General features: G+C 49.3%; 3 gene segments (V, D, J or C); all 3 read left to right on the top strand.

Annotated features, from left to right (window-relative positions):
* The first annotated feature begins 4632 nt into the window (after positions 1-4632).
* Positions 4633-5219, top strand: LOC138379917 (immunoglobulin heavy variable 3-72-like). The segment is given in 2 exon segments: positions 4633-4678; positions 4783-5219. Coding segments are annotated over 2 exon segments (483 nt in total).
* A 5466-nt stretch (positions 5220-10685) lies between these two features.
* LOC138379906 (immunoglobulin heavy variable 3-23-like) lies at positions 10686-19025 on the top strand. The segment is given in 3 exon segments: positions 10686-10779; positions 10884-11191; positions 18906-19025. Coding segments are annotated over 3 exon segments (474 nt in total).
* A 142-nt stretch (positions 19026-19167) lies between these two features.
* LOC138379907 (immunoglobulin heavy variable 1-2-like) lies at positions 19168-19612 on the top strand. The segment is given in 2 exon segments: positions 19168-19213; positions 19296-19612. Coding segments are annotated over 2 exon segments (363 nt in total).
* Positions 19613-20202: the final 590 nt, after the last annotated feature.

Raw genomic sequence — 20202 nt, forward strand, 5'->3', positions numbered from 1 at the left:
GCTAATTTTTTTCTACATTTACAATTTTAGCTGTCCAGATAATTTCTTTTGATTTTTAGTAGAGACAGGGTCTTGCTCTTGCTCAGGCTGGTCTCAAACTCCTAACCTCAAGCAATCCTCCCACCTCGGCGTCCCAGAGTGGTAGGATTCCAGGCATGAGCCACCGAGCCCGAGCTCTATTTTCTTAAAAGTCCTTAATGATATTATTTCCAATATGGCCCAATTGCAGTGCTCTGATGTTTTTTCCAATACACACAACGTCCTCTTTGAGCTTCATGAGAGACTTTTAAAAAGATGTAGCAAAAAGCAGCCAGAATCTGTCACTGAGAGGAGTGGGTTTAACACATGAATTACTTTCCAGTGGTTTTTTTTTTTTTTTTTTTTTTTTATCCCAGCTGAACTGCCTTTATTTTTAACACTCACCAGCACCTGGTAAGCAGATGACATTGTTTCTTTTTTTTATTTCAGCATATTACGGGGATACAAACGTTTATGTTACGTATATTGCTCTTGTCCCCCTTCCCCCCCCATCAGAGCTTCAAGAGTGTCCATCCCCTAGACGGTGCACATCGCACTCATTATGTATGTATACACCCATCCCCTCCCCACCCACATCTGGCGGACATCCGATTAATGTTATTCCTAAATGTGCTCTTAGGCGATGATCAGTGAAACCAATTGGATGGTGAGTACATGTGGTGCTTATTTTTCCATTCTTGGGATACTTCACTTAGTACAATGGGTTCCAGCTCCATCCAGGAAAATACAAGAGGTGCTATAGCACCATTGTTTCTTATAGCTGAGTAGTACTCCACATACCACATTCTATTAATCCACCCATGTATTGATGGGCACTTGGGTTGTTTCCACATCTTTGCAATTGTGAATTGTGCTGCTATAAACATTCGGGTGCAGATGTCTTTGCAGGACGGAGAATGCTAGTACTCATGGTAAAATCTAAGTGTTTGATCTGTCCACCTACCCAGCCATTGGGTAGTAACTGATGTGTCCTCGAGAGAGGGTCCATAATGCCAGAGTGCTAATGGTAGAACCATTGGCCAAGGGAGTTCAAGAATCTCTTAAAATTATGGCATTGTGAACTTAATAATGTGAATTTGATCAACATTTTGAGAAGATTTTAATGAATGGATGGTGTGTTTTATGAGTAGTGGAAATGCCTTACAAGCTTAGATGCATTTATAAATGAACTCTAGCTGCTTTTTCTGTGAATGTATTGTACAACACTTGTTTAGTTCCCATGCTACTTTTTTTTTTTTTTTGCACTCTTCCTGGCTTCCAGTGTGCTGCACTTCTCTGTAGATTAAAGCTTGTAATCCACATGATGGAGGGGAACTGTGATAGACCACATTTTCTGTGTCGACCCATCTGTTGACGGACATGTAGGCGTGTGGTGATTCCAGGGCATGCAGGCACAGTGGGTGTGGAAGAAGAAAAAGGCCTGGGGAAACTGCTGGAGACATTGTGGGGAGGGACCCGGCTGTGTCCAGATCTACATAAGAGAAGGAGGGTTCAGGTATGGGCTGGAAGCAGACGCCATTCAGCCCAGCTGGCCTGTCCCCACGCAACATCCTCTGCAGTCACCTCCTTTTGGATGGAGGGAAGGGCAGGTCAGGCTCTCACATAACAGCGGTAACGTAACAATCTCTCAGGGGAGACGGGAACCCCAGTACATGGGAGGTTCAGGGAGAGAAAGCAGGAAGGACCGAAACAAGCCAGATCTCAGTCCCTTCCCTGCGTGAGTACGAGGCTTCCCCGTGGGAAGATTTCTCCTCAGTCTCCAGGACAGAATAGATCTGCTAATGGGCTGTGTAAGGTCACGACGCCCTCCTTAGACAGGCCGGGGTGTCTGGGGAAGGCGGCGCTGTGGTCTGGAAGAAAACGAGATCGCTGTGTCCTCTCCTTGGCCTGCTGCCAGCTGTACAAGGCGTCTCAGAGGTCAGACGTGCACCAGGTGCGATGGCCACTGCTGCACGTGGCTGGCAAGGACCGAGGCTTCGTGTCCTAAGGTGTCGCTTCCAAGGTGCAGCTGCAGGAGTCGGGCTCAGGGCTGGTGAAGCCATCTCAGACACTCTCCCTGACCTGGGACATCTCTGGACTGTTCATCACACGCTGTGGTTACTGCTGGAGCTGCACCTGCCAGCCTTGGGGCAAGGCATGGGACTGCGTCAGGGACATATGCTACGTAGGGAGCACAAATTACAATGTGTCCCTCCAGAGCTGAGTTGCCACATCCTGATCAATGTCCAAGAACCAGTTGTCCCTGCAGCTGAGCTCTGTGCCCACTAAGGACAGGGCCGGATTCACTGTGGGACACACAGTGAGGGGACATCAGTGTGAGCCCAGATACAGACCTCCCTGCAGGGGTGCTCGTGGCCACTAAGGGGCGCCCGGGTCCCGCGCACCCCGACCCACCCCCCCACCCCCCTCCCACCTCCAAGCACAGAGCCAGCCCTTGGCAGGTGCCAGTGGAGGGGAAGGGCCTGTTTCCTGTGGGGAGGGGGTCGTGGCTTCTTCTCCATATAACCATCTCCTCTTGGGGACTTCTCTGAGTTCCCGACCCTGTGCTTCCCTCTGCAGTCTCAGATACATTTGTGGTAGTGACAGAAAATATTCTCACCTGCTCAAAAGGCAGACAGTGGCCTCCAGGCACTTTCTCCTGTCCCCAAATGTACATTCATTATGATCACTTTGGAATAAGTCTGTAAATGGATAAAAGACTTTCTCTTGGACAACACAATGCAGCACAGCACGCAGAGGCCGGCAAGCAGGACACAGAGCCCGTGGGACATCAGGGGCAGACGGCTCCTCCCCCAGCTGGAGACCCCAGAGGGGCTCATTTCCCAGCTCAGGCGCAGGTGTGGAGGGAAACTGAGGATACCTTTCAGACCCTGGGGTTTCCTGTCTCTGCCTCTCTCTCTTCTTCCTCAAGAGTCCAGGGTTTTCTCCTTGTAATGCCCAGGTCTCTTTCATCTGAAATGGGATGACTCAGGACCTGAATTCAATGCCAAATTTAAGCCTTAATTTTTTTTATACTTTTCTGCTCTCCATACACTTTCAGTACAATATTTGGAGTATGCAATCAGCCACCCGCCATCCACACCCTTGTGCCATGAAAGGGTTTTGTGTTTCCTACGCTGTGTTGGTCATTCAGGAGCAAACGCTTCTCTGCAGAGATGATTCTGTATGTGCTGGGGGTTTGCTTGGCCCCTGGAAAATTTAAACTGCAATCCCTTTAGCAACTGCAGCTTCCCGCGATCCAGTGCCTATGTCCAGTGTCGTCTTGTCCCAGCCCACATGCCGCCTGCTGGGCTGTGCCTAATAAGCTAATGCTCTGGTCCTGTTTCTCCCTGCAAGTCCTGGTCTCTCTGCAGATTTCAGGTTTGTTCTTGGTGAAATAACTTCTGCTATTTGAAATATTAAATAAAATTTGCTAATCCGCAGCTTACGCAGTCATGCTTTATAGATGACGATGATGTTGCTATTGTTGTGGTTCATGTAAGAAGAAGAGCTTTTTCTCAGCTGTCTACTTCTCCCAGGTGAGGATAAGCTTTATCCTAAATGTCAAGAAATGGGAAACAATCAAACTATTAACCAGTAGTTTAATACATTAGCATTTTGTGCCAATGATGCATCAGGACACTACATCATTGACAGCAATGGCTGTGTCGTGCTCACTGCAGCGTGGCCGCGTCCACAGTGTGTGCTGTGAGTAAAATAGGCAAAAAGCACCTGCTACGTGATTCCACTGTTACAAATTCTAGAGAGTGAAAACTGAAGTAACATAAACTATGTCAGCAGGTGCCTGGGTAAAGGGAGGGAGAGGGAAGGAGAAAGACGGAGGAATTTTAGAAGGAGAAGCGTCAACATTGAGGGAAATCGATTTCCTCCATATCGCAGACAGGGGACGGTGTGTCAGCATCTTTCACTTGTTCACTTCAGCTGTGTTAAGGCCACTGAGTACCAACTATGCCTCATTAAAGTTAATATGAACAATTAATAGATGATTTGGTAGAGAAGGAGCGATGGACAAATAGATAATAAGGGAGATTTTAGGTTCAGTTATCTGCATTAATCCTGTGTGCCAGGCTTTCTATATATTTTTCAAAAAAAAAAAAAAAAAAAGGCAGAGAGGGAAGAAACTGGCTTTATCTTGTTATTATAAAATTGGAGTTCTAGAATCCACCCTAGGCATGTCCAGGTTTGGTCCGCAGTGGGTTCCAAGGACGGGATCATGGCCCAGACACTGACATTCCCAGATATGTGTTTCTGGACATATCACACAACTTCCATATGTGTCTAGGCTTACGTTTACATCTGTAAAATACATGGAAACTTCACACCTACAGCACGTGGTTTCTATGTGTCTGTAAATTAAATAAGTGAACACGAGCTATTAATCACTGTACACTCACCCAATTTTTTTCTGGTCTTGCCCTCCCTCACCTGTCCCACCCAGGGCTTGCTATATAGCAGGGGACATGCAAATAGGGCCCTCCCTCTGCTGATGAAAACCAGCCCAGCCCTCACCCTGCAGCTCTGGGACAGGAGCCCCAGCCCCGGCATTCCCAGGTGTCCCCATTCGGTGATCAGGACTGAACACAGACACTCACCATGGAGTCTAGGCTGACCTGGGTTTTCCTTGTGGCTCTGTTACAAGGTAATTCATGGAGAACTAGAGATATTGTGTGTGTGAGTGGATGTGAGTGAGAGAAACAGGGGTGTGTGTGGCAGTTTCTGACCAGGCTGTGTCTGTGTTTGCAGGTGTCCAGTGTGAGGTGCAGCTGGTGGAGTCGGGGGGCAGCTCGGTCCAGCCTGGAGGGTCCCTGAGACTCTCCTGTGCAGCCTCCGGATTCACCTTCAGTGACTACTACATGAGCTGGGTCCGCCAGGCTCCAGGGAAGGGGCTGGAGTGGGTTGGTTTCATTAGAAACCAGACTAATGGTGGAACAGCAGAATATGCCGCATCTGTGAAAGGCAGATTCACCATCTCACGGGATGATTCTAAAAGCACTGTCTCTCTGCAAATTAACAGTCTGAGAGCCGAGGACACGGCCCTGTACTACTGTGCCAGAGACACAGTGAGGGGACATCAGTGTGAGCCCAGACACAAACCTCCCATGGGGGAGCTCAGAGCTGCCAGGGGGCGCCCAAGACACAAGGATCAGAGTCAGCCCAGGGCAGGTGCAGGTGGAGGGTAAGGGCTGGTTTCCTCTCAGGGTCGTGGCTTCCTCTCCAGAAAACAGTTTCCCTTCGGGAACTTCTCTGAATTCACGATTCTGTGTTTCCCTCTGCAGTCTCTGAGTTGGATATGTTGGTGGTAAGGAGAGAAAATATTGTCATCTGCTCAAAAGGCAGACAGTGCCTTCCAGGCACTTTCTCCTCTCCCCAAATGGACATGAATGATCAACACTTCTCAGTAAGTCTGAAAATCAATAAAACATTTTTTTCTTGGACAACACAATGCAGCACAGCACACAGAAGTAAAGGTTCCTTCTAGGCATCAAGCAGGATAAAGCACCTACTGGACGTCAGGGGCAGACGGAGTCAGCGTCCTAAGCAAGAGCAGGAAGACCCCGTGGAGCTCCGTGTCCCAGCACCAGGCTCACAACGTCGATTATATCTGACAGAATTCAAGGGCAGAGGGACCCACCGACATTTAGTGTAGATGTTGCCTCTGATGGTGTTAGACACCTGCACACACAGGCAGGCACAGATGCACACACACACACACACACACACACACACTGAGTGAACACGGGAAGGGTGAGTGTCTCCACTACTGAGGTGTCTGCAGAGCAGGGCAGGCCTCTCAAGACAGTCCCAAGTGGCTTCGTAGGGCTGGAAGGGAGACTCGCTCAGGTGTTCACAACAGTTCCCTGGTGGGGCAGGGAGGGTCTGGTGGGGTCTGGGCCTCCGACAGCCATGTGGTGAGAAAGCACCTGTGATTCCTTCCTAGGATTCCCATGAGTGGGGCAAACAGGAAGACGAAGGATGGGCCTTCAGATGTCATCGGACAGACAGCATGTAAGAGACTTTGACTTCTTATTCCACTCAACAACTGTTAAATATTGTTATAAATTTATTTGAAAAGCAGGCAAAGGCCTTTATGGGTGGAAAACAATGAAGTCTGCCAAAAAATAGAAGATGTTTCATTAGTATGAACAAATGATAGTACTAATGAGGATGAGCAGGAGGAGGAGTTAGACAGGGTCTTGGTCCAATGTCATGGGGGGAAGCTTTTCACTGTCCAAGCTCATCAGCTTATCCTGAAGGCCTTGGGTCAGCTGTGGGCTTCGAAATATGAGAAGGTTCACAGGTTCTACAAGGACGCTCAGTTTGACATTCTCTACTACAGCAGCCTTCCAAGTGTCTAGAATTCTGAACTGATGCTGTCGTTCTGAAATGTGAACCCGAGGATTTCCTCCCTGGAATTGCACTGCTGTGTTTCCCTTAAAGTCCTTAATAATATTTGTTCCAGTATGGCTCATTACCAGTATTTTCCTGATGTTTCTCCAACACACACTCTGTGCTGGTTGAACATGATGAGAGACTGCTAAATAGATGCAGTAAAAGGACCCTGAATCTGTGGTGATAGGAGTGTCTGTAATGCATTAATTGCTTTCAAAATTATTTACTCTCACAGGCAATAGCAAAATGCTAGTAATCGTGGTAAAATCTAAATGTTTGTTCAGTTGCCACCAAGGGAAAGTGTAACAACTGATGTGTCCTTGAGGGAGTGGACCAGAATGCTGCAAGAAAGTGCTCATGGTAGACTGGCGAAGGAATTTCAAGAATTGCTTAAAACTTTGACATTCAAATTTCATAATGCTAATTGGATAAACATTTTCAACACTTACAAAATATTTCCAATGAATGGACGGTGTGTTACATGAGCAGTGATGATGCTTCACAAGGTTAGACAGCATCACAAACTAAGTTTAGGCTGCTTGTTCTCGGTAATGACTTCGTACAACACTTGTCTAACCCCCATGTTATTTTTTGCATGATTCCTATTTACTTTAGTTGGATCTCTAGGATTTAGAAGTCTATCTAGAAGTTCTTTAGTTTTTTGTTCATTTTGATACATTTACCAGAACCTTTGAGAAACCGTTTTGTTTGCAAAATATCCCAAGTTCATGTACTATTTTAAAAACATACGCATTTAATCCTGGATTTTGGCTAATTGACAAGCACCAAGAAGGGCAATGACTTCTGCCACATGGGCTGATTTTACCTCCAGTTGAGCACAACATTTCCAATGGGAAATTTTCTTCAGTAATATGAATAAATGCTTAGTAACTTCCAGGTTTATTATTGAAGTGTGATTGATCGACAAATAATATTGTCTCAAGTGTCTCAATGAGAGTCTCATCCAAGGAATATACAGAACTTTTCGCTGATGCAGACAAAATAGCTCTGTGCCCACACTTAGCTTTCAGCCACGTGTCCTAGCACACAATGAACCACACTCCACTGTTCACCTCAGCGGGGGCTCCTTACTAGGAAATCAGGTACTTTTGATTTTAATGCCTCTAGACCATCATATCTGGCTATTTTAGCAAAAAGTAATGGCAACATGAAATAACTACACAATAAGGAAAATCATAACCTAATGAAACAAGAAGCCGGATGTGAGTGGCTCCATCTTTGCCAATTTCAAAAGTTCATCTACCCGAGGAGCTTCTTGTCTCAACGTTTCACACTGATATGCAGAAAACGTCCCCTTCATCCCCCAGACCCCCCTTGTGTGGACGTGGTGAGAGTGTTTTCAGGGACACACAGATAGGACAAGGGTGGAAGACGAGAGGACACCTTTCTGAAATTTCCCCTGAAGGATCAGCAAGGTCACAACAGAGACTCTCTCCTGCCTCCGTGACTAGAACTCTGTCACACGCCAACATGCACACGAATTCCTGATGGGCATAAATGCTACAATGATGAGGCTGACCATTTTATCACATAAAATTACTGGAAACTGACATAAATGTTTTCTTTTCGTTTTTCTGCAGGGAGTTAGCTAAGCTCCCTGCAAAATTTCAGGTCCCTCAGACAGGGGTTGTCACAAAGGATGAAAAAATAGTAGGAAACCGAAATAAAAATAATACACAGAACCACAGATATAATTTATAAAGTAAAGATTTATGAAGATAGATAAGGCAGGGTGCCCGGAAAGTTACATCTGTTCCCACAGAAATGCAACTCAGACTGAATTTTTACAGAGATACTTACAGGGCAGATACAGGTTCTCCTTCCAGGGAACCCCATGCTGAGTGTCTCTTACTGAGAAATGCAGCCCTTGGCCCCAGGAAATGTCAGGCTGACACCATTAGCAGAATTGGGTGCAGGGTAATCACACGGCTAGTGGTCCTGGGCGAGGGTTGGGTTTGGAAAGACACACACATGCGCTGGATCCAGGCAAGATGAGTTGCTGCACCTTCCAGACTCAGAGTTCTTAGGGAATTTGCCATCAAGTGATTCCGTGACTCAGTTCAGGAGCCATGTTGAGGTCACTGCTCGGCTCTTTTGCTTGCAGACTTCAGATTAGGCAGAGGGAGGACCTCAGTCTGCCTTGGGGGGAGAAAGCACATGAAGTTGGGTGATGCATGTCACCTAGCCCTGTCACTGTGGCCACTTAATTCATGGACCATTCGGGCGGCGCTGGAGTCGCTGGTCGCAGAGGGCGACTGTTGTCCACTGGCTAATCCCAGGCACGTGAGTGTCAGTGTGATGGCACAGGGAGTGCACTCTGCAGAGGCCGGGACAAAATGCAGAGGGCTTCTCGCCAAGGCCCGGACAGCACACTCATGCATAACCCACATGCTAGTCACAGGTGCTGCCTGCAGGGAGAAAGAACCAAGAGGATGAATTTCATTACCTGGTAACACACACCCAAATGTCACATGGCCCTTTAAGATTGAACAAGAAATGCTCTACAGGTGGCCCAGGTCCGAGCACAGGTGTCATTGGGACACTCTCAGTGGTGCCCACATGCAGGGCCACCTCCCATGCAGGCTTCGCTCCAGTCCCTGCACCAGCCCTCACACAGGGGACTGGGGAACAGTCCTGTGTCAGATCCTCTACCGTACTGGCTGTGGGAGGTAAATTACAGTGTGGGTCACGTCTGTTATCTGCCATGAATTAATTTTTCTGAGTGGTGAGCAGAAGGATTATAGAAGAAAATGTTGGAAAACTGTTCTACGTACAAGCTTATGCCACAAAATTATTAATACCACAATGGTAATCACAGCAACAAGAAAAATTAACACATGGGTCTTGATTAATCTACACCAGGGTCCCTTGCAGGGATTCCTTGGTCACAAGGAATGGAGCATGTGCCGGGCCCTACAGAGTGCTGTGGCACCTGGGTCTGCTAAACAGTGGTAGGGGTGAGATTAATTCCTGTCCACACACCATGGTGACAACTTGAGAAATCTTTCTTTTTATTGCCCCAATGTTAGGCTGTGATTGATTAGAAGTTCTGCTTCCCAGGAAGGATCACACCTATTGGGGGAACAGTGTGCTCCCCTGAATCTGAGACCTGGTCTGAGGCCATTCAGTCGTGAGGACCACCCAACAACGACAGGCCCCCTCCCACTGATTGACACTAACTCTGCTTTGGAGGCTAAGCTTGTGTACCCATGGAGGCAGGGGCTGTCCCTCAGGCCTAGGCAGATTCTGTGGTTTCTCCACTGCATCCCACACTGGGGAGGTCAAGTGCATCAGCCACATGCCTGCGGGTGGCCGAGGGACCAAGGACAATGGCTCTGCAGTGCTCAGGCCTGAGTCACTCCATCAGGGAACAACATGCAGCAACCCTGACTGCAAAGTGCTGCCATGTGTTTGAAGGTTCCAGACTGGAGGCTGTAGGGGACACTAGTGAATGACAAGTAGGACTACAGGGCCACCTGCAGCCATAGGCAGTGGAGTCTGGGCACTAATGCTCACGTCCTGACTTCCACAGAGATCAGGGCTGGCTACTGTCCCAAGCGTGTGTCAGCCCCATAGACTGAACCCGGGCCAGTGTGGACCTGCCTGGCAAGACGGAAATGTCAGGACAAACTTCAGTGGATCCTTCTTGGCCCCACTCATGTGCCCTGGGCCCAGCACAGAGGAAGCCCAGTTGCATTTGACAATTTGTGTGAACCTGAATCCCCTCAGCTGAGTGAGGCTCATGTCACAGTTAATGCACAACCGCGTCAAGGGCGGTGTGGATTTTGTGGCCCAAAGTTTGTTGCAACCTTGAAGTTGTAACACTAGAATGCAGCAAAATCCCATCATGTTCTCATTAGTCAAAGGGGATACTGCAGAGCCCATGGGGCTTGTCCACACTGGTGCTGGGGTTGGTTGAGACGAGCAGTAGGATCTAGTGTTGGGGAGCTGAGGCCCAGATACTGCAGGTAGCTCTCACTAGACATGTGCTCACTCTTTAACACATTGCAAAACTGCACCTTCCTTCTTTTCGTACAGTTTCATCTGTGAAATATCATGTCCTATGAACTCCTCCAGGATGCTCACCTCACCCCTGGACCCTGCCCTCCCTCAGGCATCCCACCCAAGAGCTTGCTATATAGCAGGGGACATGCAAATAGGGCCCTCCCTCTGCTGATGAAAACCAGCCCAGCCCTCACCCTGCAGCTCTGGGACAGGAGCCCCAGCCCCGGCATTCCCAGGTGTCCCCATTCGGTGATCAGCACTGAACACAGACACTCACCATGGAGTCTGGTCTGCGCTGGGTTTTCCTTGTGGCTCTGTTACAAGGTAATTCATGGAGAACTGGAGATATTGGGTGTGGGAGGGGATGTGAATGAGAGAAACAGGGATGTGTGTGGCAGTTTCTGACCAGGCTGTGTCTGTGTTTGCAGGTGTCCAGTGTGAGGTGCAGCTGGTGGAGTCTGGGGGAGGCTTGGTCCAGCCTGGGGGGTCCCTGAGACTCTCCTGTGCAGCCTCCGGATTCACCTTCAGCAGCTATGACATGAGCTGGGTCCGCCAGGCTCCAGGGAAGGGGCTGGAGTGGGTCTCAGCCATTAGTAATGGTGGTAGCACATACTACGCAGACGCCATGAAGGGCCGATTCACCATCTCCAGAGACAACAGCAAGAACACGCTGTCTCTGCAAATGAACAGTCTGAGAGCCGAGGACACGGCCCTGTACTACTGTACCAGAGACACAGTGAGGGGACATCAGTGTGAGCCTAGACAAAAACCTCCTGTGGTGCGCGCGGGGCCACCAGGGGGCGCGCAGGACACAAGGAGCAGAGTCAGCCCAGGTCACAAGAACCATTCATTTCCTGTCAGATTTTGGTGCCTCCTCTCTAGAAATTTCAACCAGGGACCTATATTCTTTCCTGGCTCTGCTGTCGTCACTGTAGTGTCTGAATTAGAAGCGTCTTGTTGTAGTAAATGAACACATTCTCACCTGCACACAAGGCGGAACGTCACTCACGTGGACAAAAATGACCCTGCTGTTACCACAGGGGTCAGAGTCCTGAGGAAGGAAGCCCAGGGGAACCTGCTGGGCATTTTCCAACCAGACTCAGCGCACAGACCTCAGTGGGACTCCCTGAGTGGGACAGTCTTTGGGATTCAGATTGGGACATGTAGGGACCTGGGCAGGGTCAGTGTCTCATAAAACCTAACGGTTTCAAGTTGTTCTCTCCTCCTGTAAAAGTGAACATTTCTGATGCAGAAATGATTTAGTTCTAATTTTTTTTCCAGGGAGTCGGTTTTGTTTCTCCCTAGGTTCTATTTTCACATCTTCATCTTCTCCTTCTATCCCGAGAAAATGGAGGGTGTGGTCTTTGTATCTAAATCCTGGGGCTCAGGCCCTTTGCCTGGAGCTCAGGTGTGGCCCAGGCTGTGTCTCCTGTGAGACCTGGGAAAGATTGATGGGACTGTGTCACCCACCATTGCTGGGACCCTCCTGCTGTCACCTGGGCATGGACTCACGTTGGAAATGCAAGTGGCCATTAGTAGCTCAGAGAATGAGATTGATTGGTCAAAGTGGGATGTGTCCTCTGAGACTCTCACAGAGTCACCTTCAACACCTGTGGCATCGGGGAGACCTGCAGGTGGGAACCTCAGTGTGCTGAGCAGTCTGGGGTGGCATCCAGGTCCTTGTGAGTGGAGTCCTTGGGGTCAGACCATGGCAACACCACAACCTGGAGTCGAGGCCCTCCTGTGTGAAGTGTCTGCCCCAGATGGTCCTTTGTCCAAGAGCCTCCTCATCCTCCCCCCTCTGCTCCTCCTGACTGCCCTCTCCTATGTTCTCCTCCTTCCTATGGAGAGCAAAATCATGCCTTGTTTTTATTCTCACACCCACCGTTATCAAGAAGGAACCAGGGTCATGTATTGAACAAGGATTTGTCTCTAAACCACATGGGCTTTGGAAAAGATTTCTTCCACAATGTAGTGTGTCATCATGAGAGATTCTCATGGAAAATGAGGTGCACCATCCATCTGATGAAAAAATTTCCATTCTTGAGTTATTTCCATGTCTACCTGTAGACACAGATGTGTCCTCATCGTAAGTACGAAACAGCTAACTGTGTGACAGGCTTTGCCACCTTGTACAGTCCCTACCTATGAAATGGCTACAGTCAGACAGGAAGGTGGTAACACCACAGGGCACATCAGGGAGTGTGGAGGATGGGACAGGACCAGCAGGACAGATGTGACCACTGTTTCTTTAGAGTAACTTTGTTGATTTTAGTTGTTTATAGTCTTTTTAATTCAAAATTCCTACAGCACTAAAACCCACTTGATTTATGTAAAGCCCAAGGGAGCTGCAAACTCAGGAGTTGGTGAGCACATGTCATGGTGCAGGACGCGGTGGGTGCCCCTGAGGTGGCCACAGGTGAAGGGTCACTCAGCGTGTGGGTGAGGAATATGGACATTATGACAAAGAAGGCTGGTGTCCTCCTGGGGAGAACAGGACACGGGGACTCTGTTGGCTGAGTCTGCAAGGGCTTGGGCAGGGGCACCTGGGTCTGACCAAGAGAAATGGCATCAGATGAAAGGACCTGATGTTGAGCGATTCTGGAACAAAGTGAGGAGCCCAGAAATCAGCCTGGGGGGCTCCCGTGAGGGCTTGAGAGAGGCTGTTCCTTAAATGAGTGGGCACCACAGTTGGAGGAGAGGGGGAGGCAGCAGCACTGTGGGGGAGACGCCACCCCGGACCTGTTAGATGAGATCATGTGTGTGCAGAAGCAGCACAGCTGACGCACGGCAGGAACGGATGGCGTGGATGGGCGTGGCCGCACGTGTGTATCGTGGGAAAGTGTGATCCGTGCAGGGACAACTCAAGTCTGCGCGGAATCCTCTCTTCACAATATCGCAGCTTTGAACGTTCATATCTAGAGTTAGCAACATGCTTATTTTCTTAGTTCATTTGCTCAAGGCAATAGTATATGTTTGAAGTAATTCTTGATTATTTTATATTTACTTGCATTTATAGGTTCTTTTTTCAATGAATTTTCTAATCTGTGGCTGGAAGCCTGTTTAAATATGCCCCTATCAGAGCAGAGCAACCAAATCTACAAGAGAAAAATGTTTCCCAGTTGCTGATGGAAAGAAGTCAGCTATTTCAGTAAGATGCATGTGGTGACAGTGTGCAGAGCCACAACATGACGTTTGCAGTCACCTACCGTGAGATGCTTCATTCTCTCCCAGTGAAACACAGCAAATGGGGACGGCCACAGCAGACGCAGCTGGGTTAATCTCCTCTGTTCTAAACTGCTCGCCCACAACGGGTTTCACCTTTGAACAGTCTATTTTAACTCACATCAGCCTGTATTTACTATTTTAAGGAGGTGATACATGGGGTCTTGTTTTCTCATACCTGAGAGTAAGTCATAATGAAGCAATTTAATTTTAAGTCGCCACTCAGTGGGCCAGAGCATCCAAGACCTCAGTAGAATATTTTGGAACAATGTGTGCTATCACCATGGTGATTTAGGCAAGGAAATCCTTACAGTGTTTAAGGTGAGGTGTACCTCTTTGTCCTTATTACATATGGCAAAAACCATAATGATATAGGGATACTTTTTAAAAACTTTTTATGGGATTCCTAGCTTTAATACTAATCTGTGCTTCAGTATTAACAATATGCAATATTGTCAACGAGTGAATTTCTGCTCTAAGATACTTACAGCTTTTGTTGAAGAGGATAAAAACCCAGACGACACCCCGTTATATTTACCATATATTATTTTAGTATATTTTGGATTTCTAACTGGGTCATTCATAGACTGCTCTCTGTTCTGTTGCACAGTATAACTACAGTTAGTAAAGTTAATAATAATGTGTATTTGAAAATAACTGAAACACAGGATTTTAAATATCCTCACTACAAAGAAAGAACAAATATTTGAGGTGATGGACTACTACATTCCTTGGCTACATCAGATGGCCCAGCAGGTAACAACGAGGTGTCTCACCTGTGCACAAGTCAATTCAGGTAAAAGCACTAATCTCCCCCTTCGGGACCAGGTAAAGGTGACAAGCTCCAGGGGAACAGTGAAAAGTGGACTTTACAAAAGTGAAACTAGACAAATACAGATATCACTACCTGCTTATATTTATTCTTTCTCTAGATGAGTGAAAACTTTTCCTATGAGGTCAGAGACAACACAGGTAGTTTCAAAAAAGTTAGTGACTGAAACTGTTCCCCGATTTGGCCTCCCACTTGCACTGGGGTCCAACCATGGCCCGGCGTTCATTGCCCAAACGACTCAATTATTAAATTGCACTGTGCTTATAGGCCTCAGAGTTCAGGATGGATACAAAGGATAAATAAAACTTTAAAAAACATTAAACAAATTAAAGCTGGAGCCTGGCGCAGACTGAGTAAGCCTCCTCCCCTTTGCCCTACTAAACACCAGATACACTCCGTATGTCAAAAGCACAACCCTATGTAAAATCATGTTCAGCCGACTAACCCCACTCCCGAGAAAGCTCTATTACAGGTACAGGCTGGAAACCTCGTTTGGATAAGAAAACTTCCACCTGCCAGCTTAGAGGCCAGGTGGACTGGATCCCTGCCAGTGACCCTCACCACGCCAACAGCCGTGAGGGTTCCCGGAAAGAACCACTGGATCCACCACAAGCAGATCAAAAGGCGACCCCAGATCAACTCCCCAAGAAATGGATGCCCAGCCCACCGAGGACCCACTAAAGATAAGACTTTCCAGAGACTCCTCTGGTTCCTCCCAGTTATCTGTTTTAATCCAGCAGATGACACCCCCCCCATCAGCTTGTAAACTACACTTAGGTGCTTACAAAGACAATAAATGACACTGTCATAATTAGACAGACCCGGAGAGCCTCAGCAAAGGCTGGGCTAGAGCCTGTCCAAGGTCCCGCCACTCTGCTGCCTCTGAAGACATGTCTCTGAGTGGCCTCCTCCCCCTCTTCCTGGGCTGGGAGGGAATACTGCCCTTTAAACTCAAAATTCCACTCCGTACTTACAAGATAAATCCTTAGAAATAAGCTAAACACCTTATTTACTTAAAACATTTATGTGAAGGACAGGGTGATACAGATAGCCAAAAAAAGGTTAAAATAGATTGTTTGCAAGATCATTTTTGACACTATGTATTGATGTATATTACAGTACTATAAACATCAAAAAAGGGGGGGTAAGTTTAAAAGCACTTGTCATCTCTAGCATTCCTAATCCCCGTGGATGACAACACTTTTGTCAGCCATAACAAAACCGGTTATTCCCATTCTGCTGACACTGCTCCTTGGCCCCTGGCTCATAAACAGCCTCATTTCTTATGTTAAACAAAGAGTTCAAGCTGTCAAACTTATGGTCCTCCAAACCCACTATCAACATGTTTGTGATGTTAATACCAAAGAATCAATGATTTGATTCTTCCTAATAACCAGTGGGGAATGTTACAGTCTGAGTTTCGCATCGAAAAGTCACTAATCTGCCATTCTGCTTCTGTAAACCTGCTTGCTCCTGCTTACTCAAGACAGTACCCCCAACACAGAAACCCCTAAGTGACTACAACACCCATGTTCTGCGTAAAATCATTCCAGCCCCACGTTTTGCATGAAGCGATTACAACACTCATGTTTTGCATGAACAAGATATGGCCCAGATCCTGTCACACCAAAGATAAGAAAATGACGTAATGCTCACTCAAGGCTTCTTGTACACGTGCTTGCTCAATCTTAATACTTTTCCACCCACAAACTTACAATATAAAAACTTTCCATTTCAAAGGCTGCCTGCTGCTCTCTGTGCTGCCTTTGGTGGTGCAGAGAGTAGTCGCTGGCCAGCTAACAGAGATTCCTGATTTGGCTCAATTCAGTCTTTAGGTGGTCATTTCTCGCGTCTCAGACCATAACAAGTCTATCTGAGCAGGAGAACGTAGGGAGCCCAGACACAGGGGGACAAAACCGAGGTCACTAGAGGAACTTGGACCCTCTGGCAGCTACATGCTCAGCACCCCTCTCTCATCAACCTCACACTCATTTCTTTCTCATCCTTTGTGGTATTTGCAAAGTTTCTCTTCCCCCCATGGAAATATTCAGCATTTCCTTGGGAATCCCTTGGGCTCATCCAGATACAGAACCAGGGAGACCCAGGTCTCTCCTGCAGCGCCCTGGGCTTGGGCAAGTGCAGGGGTGACTAGGAAGTGCCTCGGCCCCTGTGTCAGATGCAGGGCCTGGGGGCCAGGAGGAGGTCAGGAAGGGGAGATGAACAGCAGGCTGGGCACACCAGGATGGTCAATGCCACCTTCCTTGCTGGTGAGGAGGGAGCCCTGGGGAAGCCTGGCCTCCCTCACAGGGCAGGAACCACACTCACCCGGCTGCTGCCCACCCAGGAGCTGACCCGGCTCAGCAGCACCACCTGAGCTGGCCGACAGCTCCTGCTCTGAATTATCAGGGCCTCACTCCCCTCAGTTGTGGGTTCCCAGGGGCCCCCAGCCCCGGCTCACACCCCTACTGGTCTCCTCAGTGTCCTGGGCAGCAGTGAAGTGGGGACACCTAGCGTCCCTGCACCTTCATGACCTCTGTGGTTGGCACCAGGGAGTCCCTGGGCACAGCCTGTGTTTGGGGCCAGACACAGCCCCCTCCTCTGGGCAGGAGGCACCAGGAAGTCACATTGCAAAGGGCCCTGCTACGGGATGGGGGATCCAGGACCTTGGTACAATCACCCGCGTCCTCCCCAGGCCACGTGCAGCCCCTGCTCACCCCAGCGGAGACACTGGGTCCATGTGCAGCATCAACTGCAGCCAGGACCAGGAAGCAGACGTGTCTCCTCCACTGTGGTTTTCAAGTGCGGCTCTTCTGCTCCTGGACTTGAGAAGTAAAAAGCAAAAGACAGTCACCCCGTGGATCCCCCCTGCCCAGATGGGACAGGGACATGGCCCACAATAGATGCCCCATGGGGGAAGCAGGAGGTGGTGGCCCATCCCAGGCCCTGGTCTCAGGGACTCGGACCTTCCCAGCTCTCCCTCCAGAGTCCCCTCTTCCAAGATCAGTTCTTGCTTCTCCACCTGGGGAGATGCCCCATCCAGGTCCCCAGGGCCCTGCCCTCCGGCTCCTGGCTGTGTCCCTGAGAGGGGGCCTGCTGGGCTGCAGGGCCAGGGTGGCCCTCCCCACAGTCCGGGCAGCTCGGTGTTGGCTGCACTGACTGCACATGGCTCTGCCAGCTGTGGCCCTCCAGGGGCAAACCTGGCCCCACCCAGGGGCATCTGCAGGGTCCCTCTAGCCGGGAGAACAGGCAAACCCACAGCGTGGGCAGGTCCCTTTCTCCCGTTGTGAGGTGTTTGCTGTTGTCTGTCTGACAAGGGCACATACCCAGGCCCAGGGTCAGTGTGTGGGCTCGGCCCATGTGCCACATGCAGGGAAGAAGGGAAGTACCACTCCGGCTGCTGTGAACGCGGGCCACAGTGTGTGTGTGTGTGTGTGTGTGAGTGTGTGTGTGAGTGTGTGAGTGTGTTAGTGTGTGTGTGTGAGTGTGTGTGTGAGTGTGTGTGAGAGTATTAGTGTGTGTGAGTGTGTGTTGTGACTGTGTGTGTGTGTGTGAGTGTGTGTGTTACTGTGTGTGTGTGTGTGAGTGTGTGTGTGCGTTTGTGCCCTGCAGGATCAGTAGTTGTGTGGCCAGCTCTGAGCCAGGCCCATGAGCTGTGGGTTAAAGTGACATTTAACCAGAAGAACTTCAAGGAGATACGAGGCTTCTGCCAAGCCCCGCGGGTTTCTGCACCACTGTGGCTGTGGCCGGGCCAGGGCCTGTGGAGCTCCAGGGAAGGGACTCCCCGAGGCTCTCACAGAATCCTTGCTTGGGGCCTCCCTGCAGAGCTCCCTGGGTTTAGAAAGGCCAGTTCACCCTTTCCAGTCAAAAGCACATGCTGTCAGTGAAGGAGCATGGGACCCAGGGCACAGCCAGGTCACCCTGGGCTGGGACACTGGGAGGAAGATGCTCTGCAAGCCCAGAAGGAACCTCCCCTGCCGGAAGGGCTGGGCTGCAGGGGGCGCTCAGGAGCACCCAGCACAGGCTGCCGCCAGCAGCAGGCGCACAGGAGGTGGGGAGGGGTTCCTCCTGGGGACTGGCTCTTCCTTTTTTAAAAAACCGAAAACAAGAATTTTATATGATGTATTATTCCTCCACAGCTGTGTTTAAGTAACACAATATTTTAATGAAAGCCACATTTACAAAGCGTCTCTAGCCCTCCTGCATGTGCTAAGAGTAAGCAGCTGGGGGCAAGGGAACATTTTTATATACAAATGGGCAGAAAATTTCAGGGAACTCACGGATCCAAAGGACAAGACCTTTGGGTATAAAATGGCACAGATGGTCCCAGGGCTCTCCGTGCATTTCCCATGTGGGTTCACAGTGAAGAACATGTGTTTGGCGGCTTGTCCCTCAGTGGGAGGACCTCTGTGCACATGGAGTCAAGGGGGTTGCAGGGACACCTGTCCTCGGTATCGCCCTGTTGCGTGGCCCCCGCATCATCTCGGTTCTCTTTCTCACACTGGGGCAGGTCTAGGGCTATGAAACGTCCTGCCTCATGAATATGCAAATGGCCTGAGGTCTGCTGGGGTACATACAGCTATGCCTGCGCCCCGAGAGCCTCACCCCACCACCACGTCCCTGCTGTGGAGAAGCCCCTGGCAGCTCAGCTACTCACCATGGACTGGGCCTGGAGGATCCTCTTCCTGGTGGCAGCAGCGACAGGTGAGGGGCTCCCCAGTCCCAGGGTGAGGAGGGGCCCGGACCCAGCCAGGGGGTCTCACCCAGTCCTGTCTCCTCTGCACAGGCGCCCGCTCCCAGGTCCAGCTGGTGCAGTCCGGGGCTGAGGTGAGGCCACCTGGGGCCTCCGTGAAGGTGTCCTGCAAGGCTTCCGGATACACCTTCACCAGCTACTACATGGAATGGGTGAGACAGGCCCCTGGACAAGGGCTGGAGGGGATGGGACGGATCGACCCTAGCAATGGAGCAACAAACTACGCACAGAAGTTCCAGGGCAGAGTCACCATGACCAGGGACACGTCCAGCAGCACAGCCTTCATGGAGCTGAGCAGTCTGAGACCCGAGGACACGGCCGTGTATTACTGTGCGAGAGACACAGTGTGACAACCCACATCCTGAGGGGTCAGAAACCCTGAGGGAGACGTAGCTGTGCTGGGGATGAGAAAATGATGAGGGACATTAGGTTGAAATGTTTCCCAACATGGGTTAGTTAGTTGAGGAAAAGGAATATGTGACACGTGTATGCAGTCTAATTACATTGCAAAGATTTCATTCAGTTGTCACCGTATCAACAGAGCTTAGAGAATTACAGAAGACTCAAGCTAATAACGCTAGTACAAGCATTTCCATTAAGTTATTAACGTGAACAAGAGTTTTAACATCAGTTGGGTAAATAAATTGGAGTAAGAATTATTATTATTATTATTTTTTTTAGTCAGAGTCTCGCTTTATTGCTTGGGCTAGAGTGAATGCCCTGGCATCAGCCTAGCTCACAGCAACCTCAAAGTCCTGGGCTTAAGCAATCCTACCGCCTCAGCCTCCCGAGTGGCTGGGACTACAGGCATGTGCCAATGTACGGCTAATTTTTTCTATATATATTTTAGTTAGCCAGATAATTTCTTTCTATTTTTTTTTAGTAGAGACGGGGTCTTGCTCTTGCTCAGGCTGGTCTCGAACTCCTGACCTCGAGTGAT

Source organism: Eulemur rufifrons, unplaced genomic scaffold, assembly GCF_041146395.1.
Source record: "Eulemur rufifrons isolate Redbay unplaced genomic scaffold, OSU_ERuf_1 scaffold_220, whole genome shotgun sequence".
Taxonomy (NCBI): Eukaryota; Metazoa; Chordata; class Mammalia; order Primates; family Lemuridae; genus Eulemur; species Eulemur rufifrons.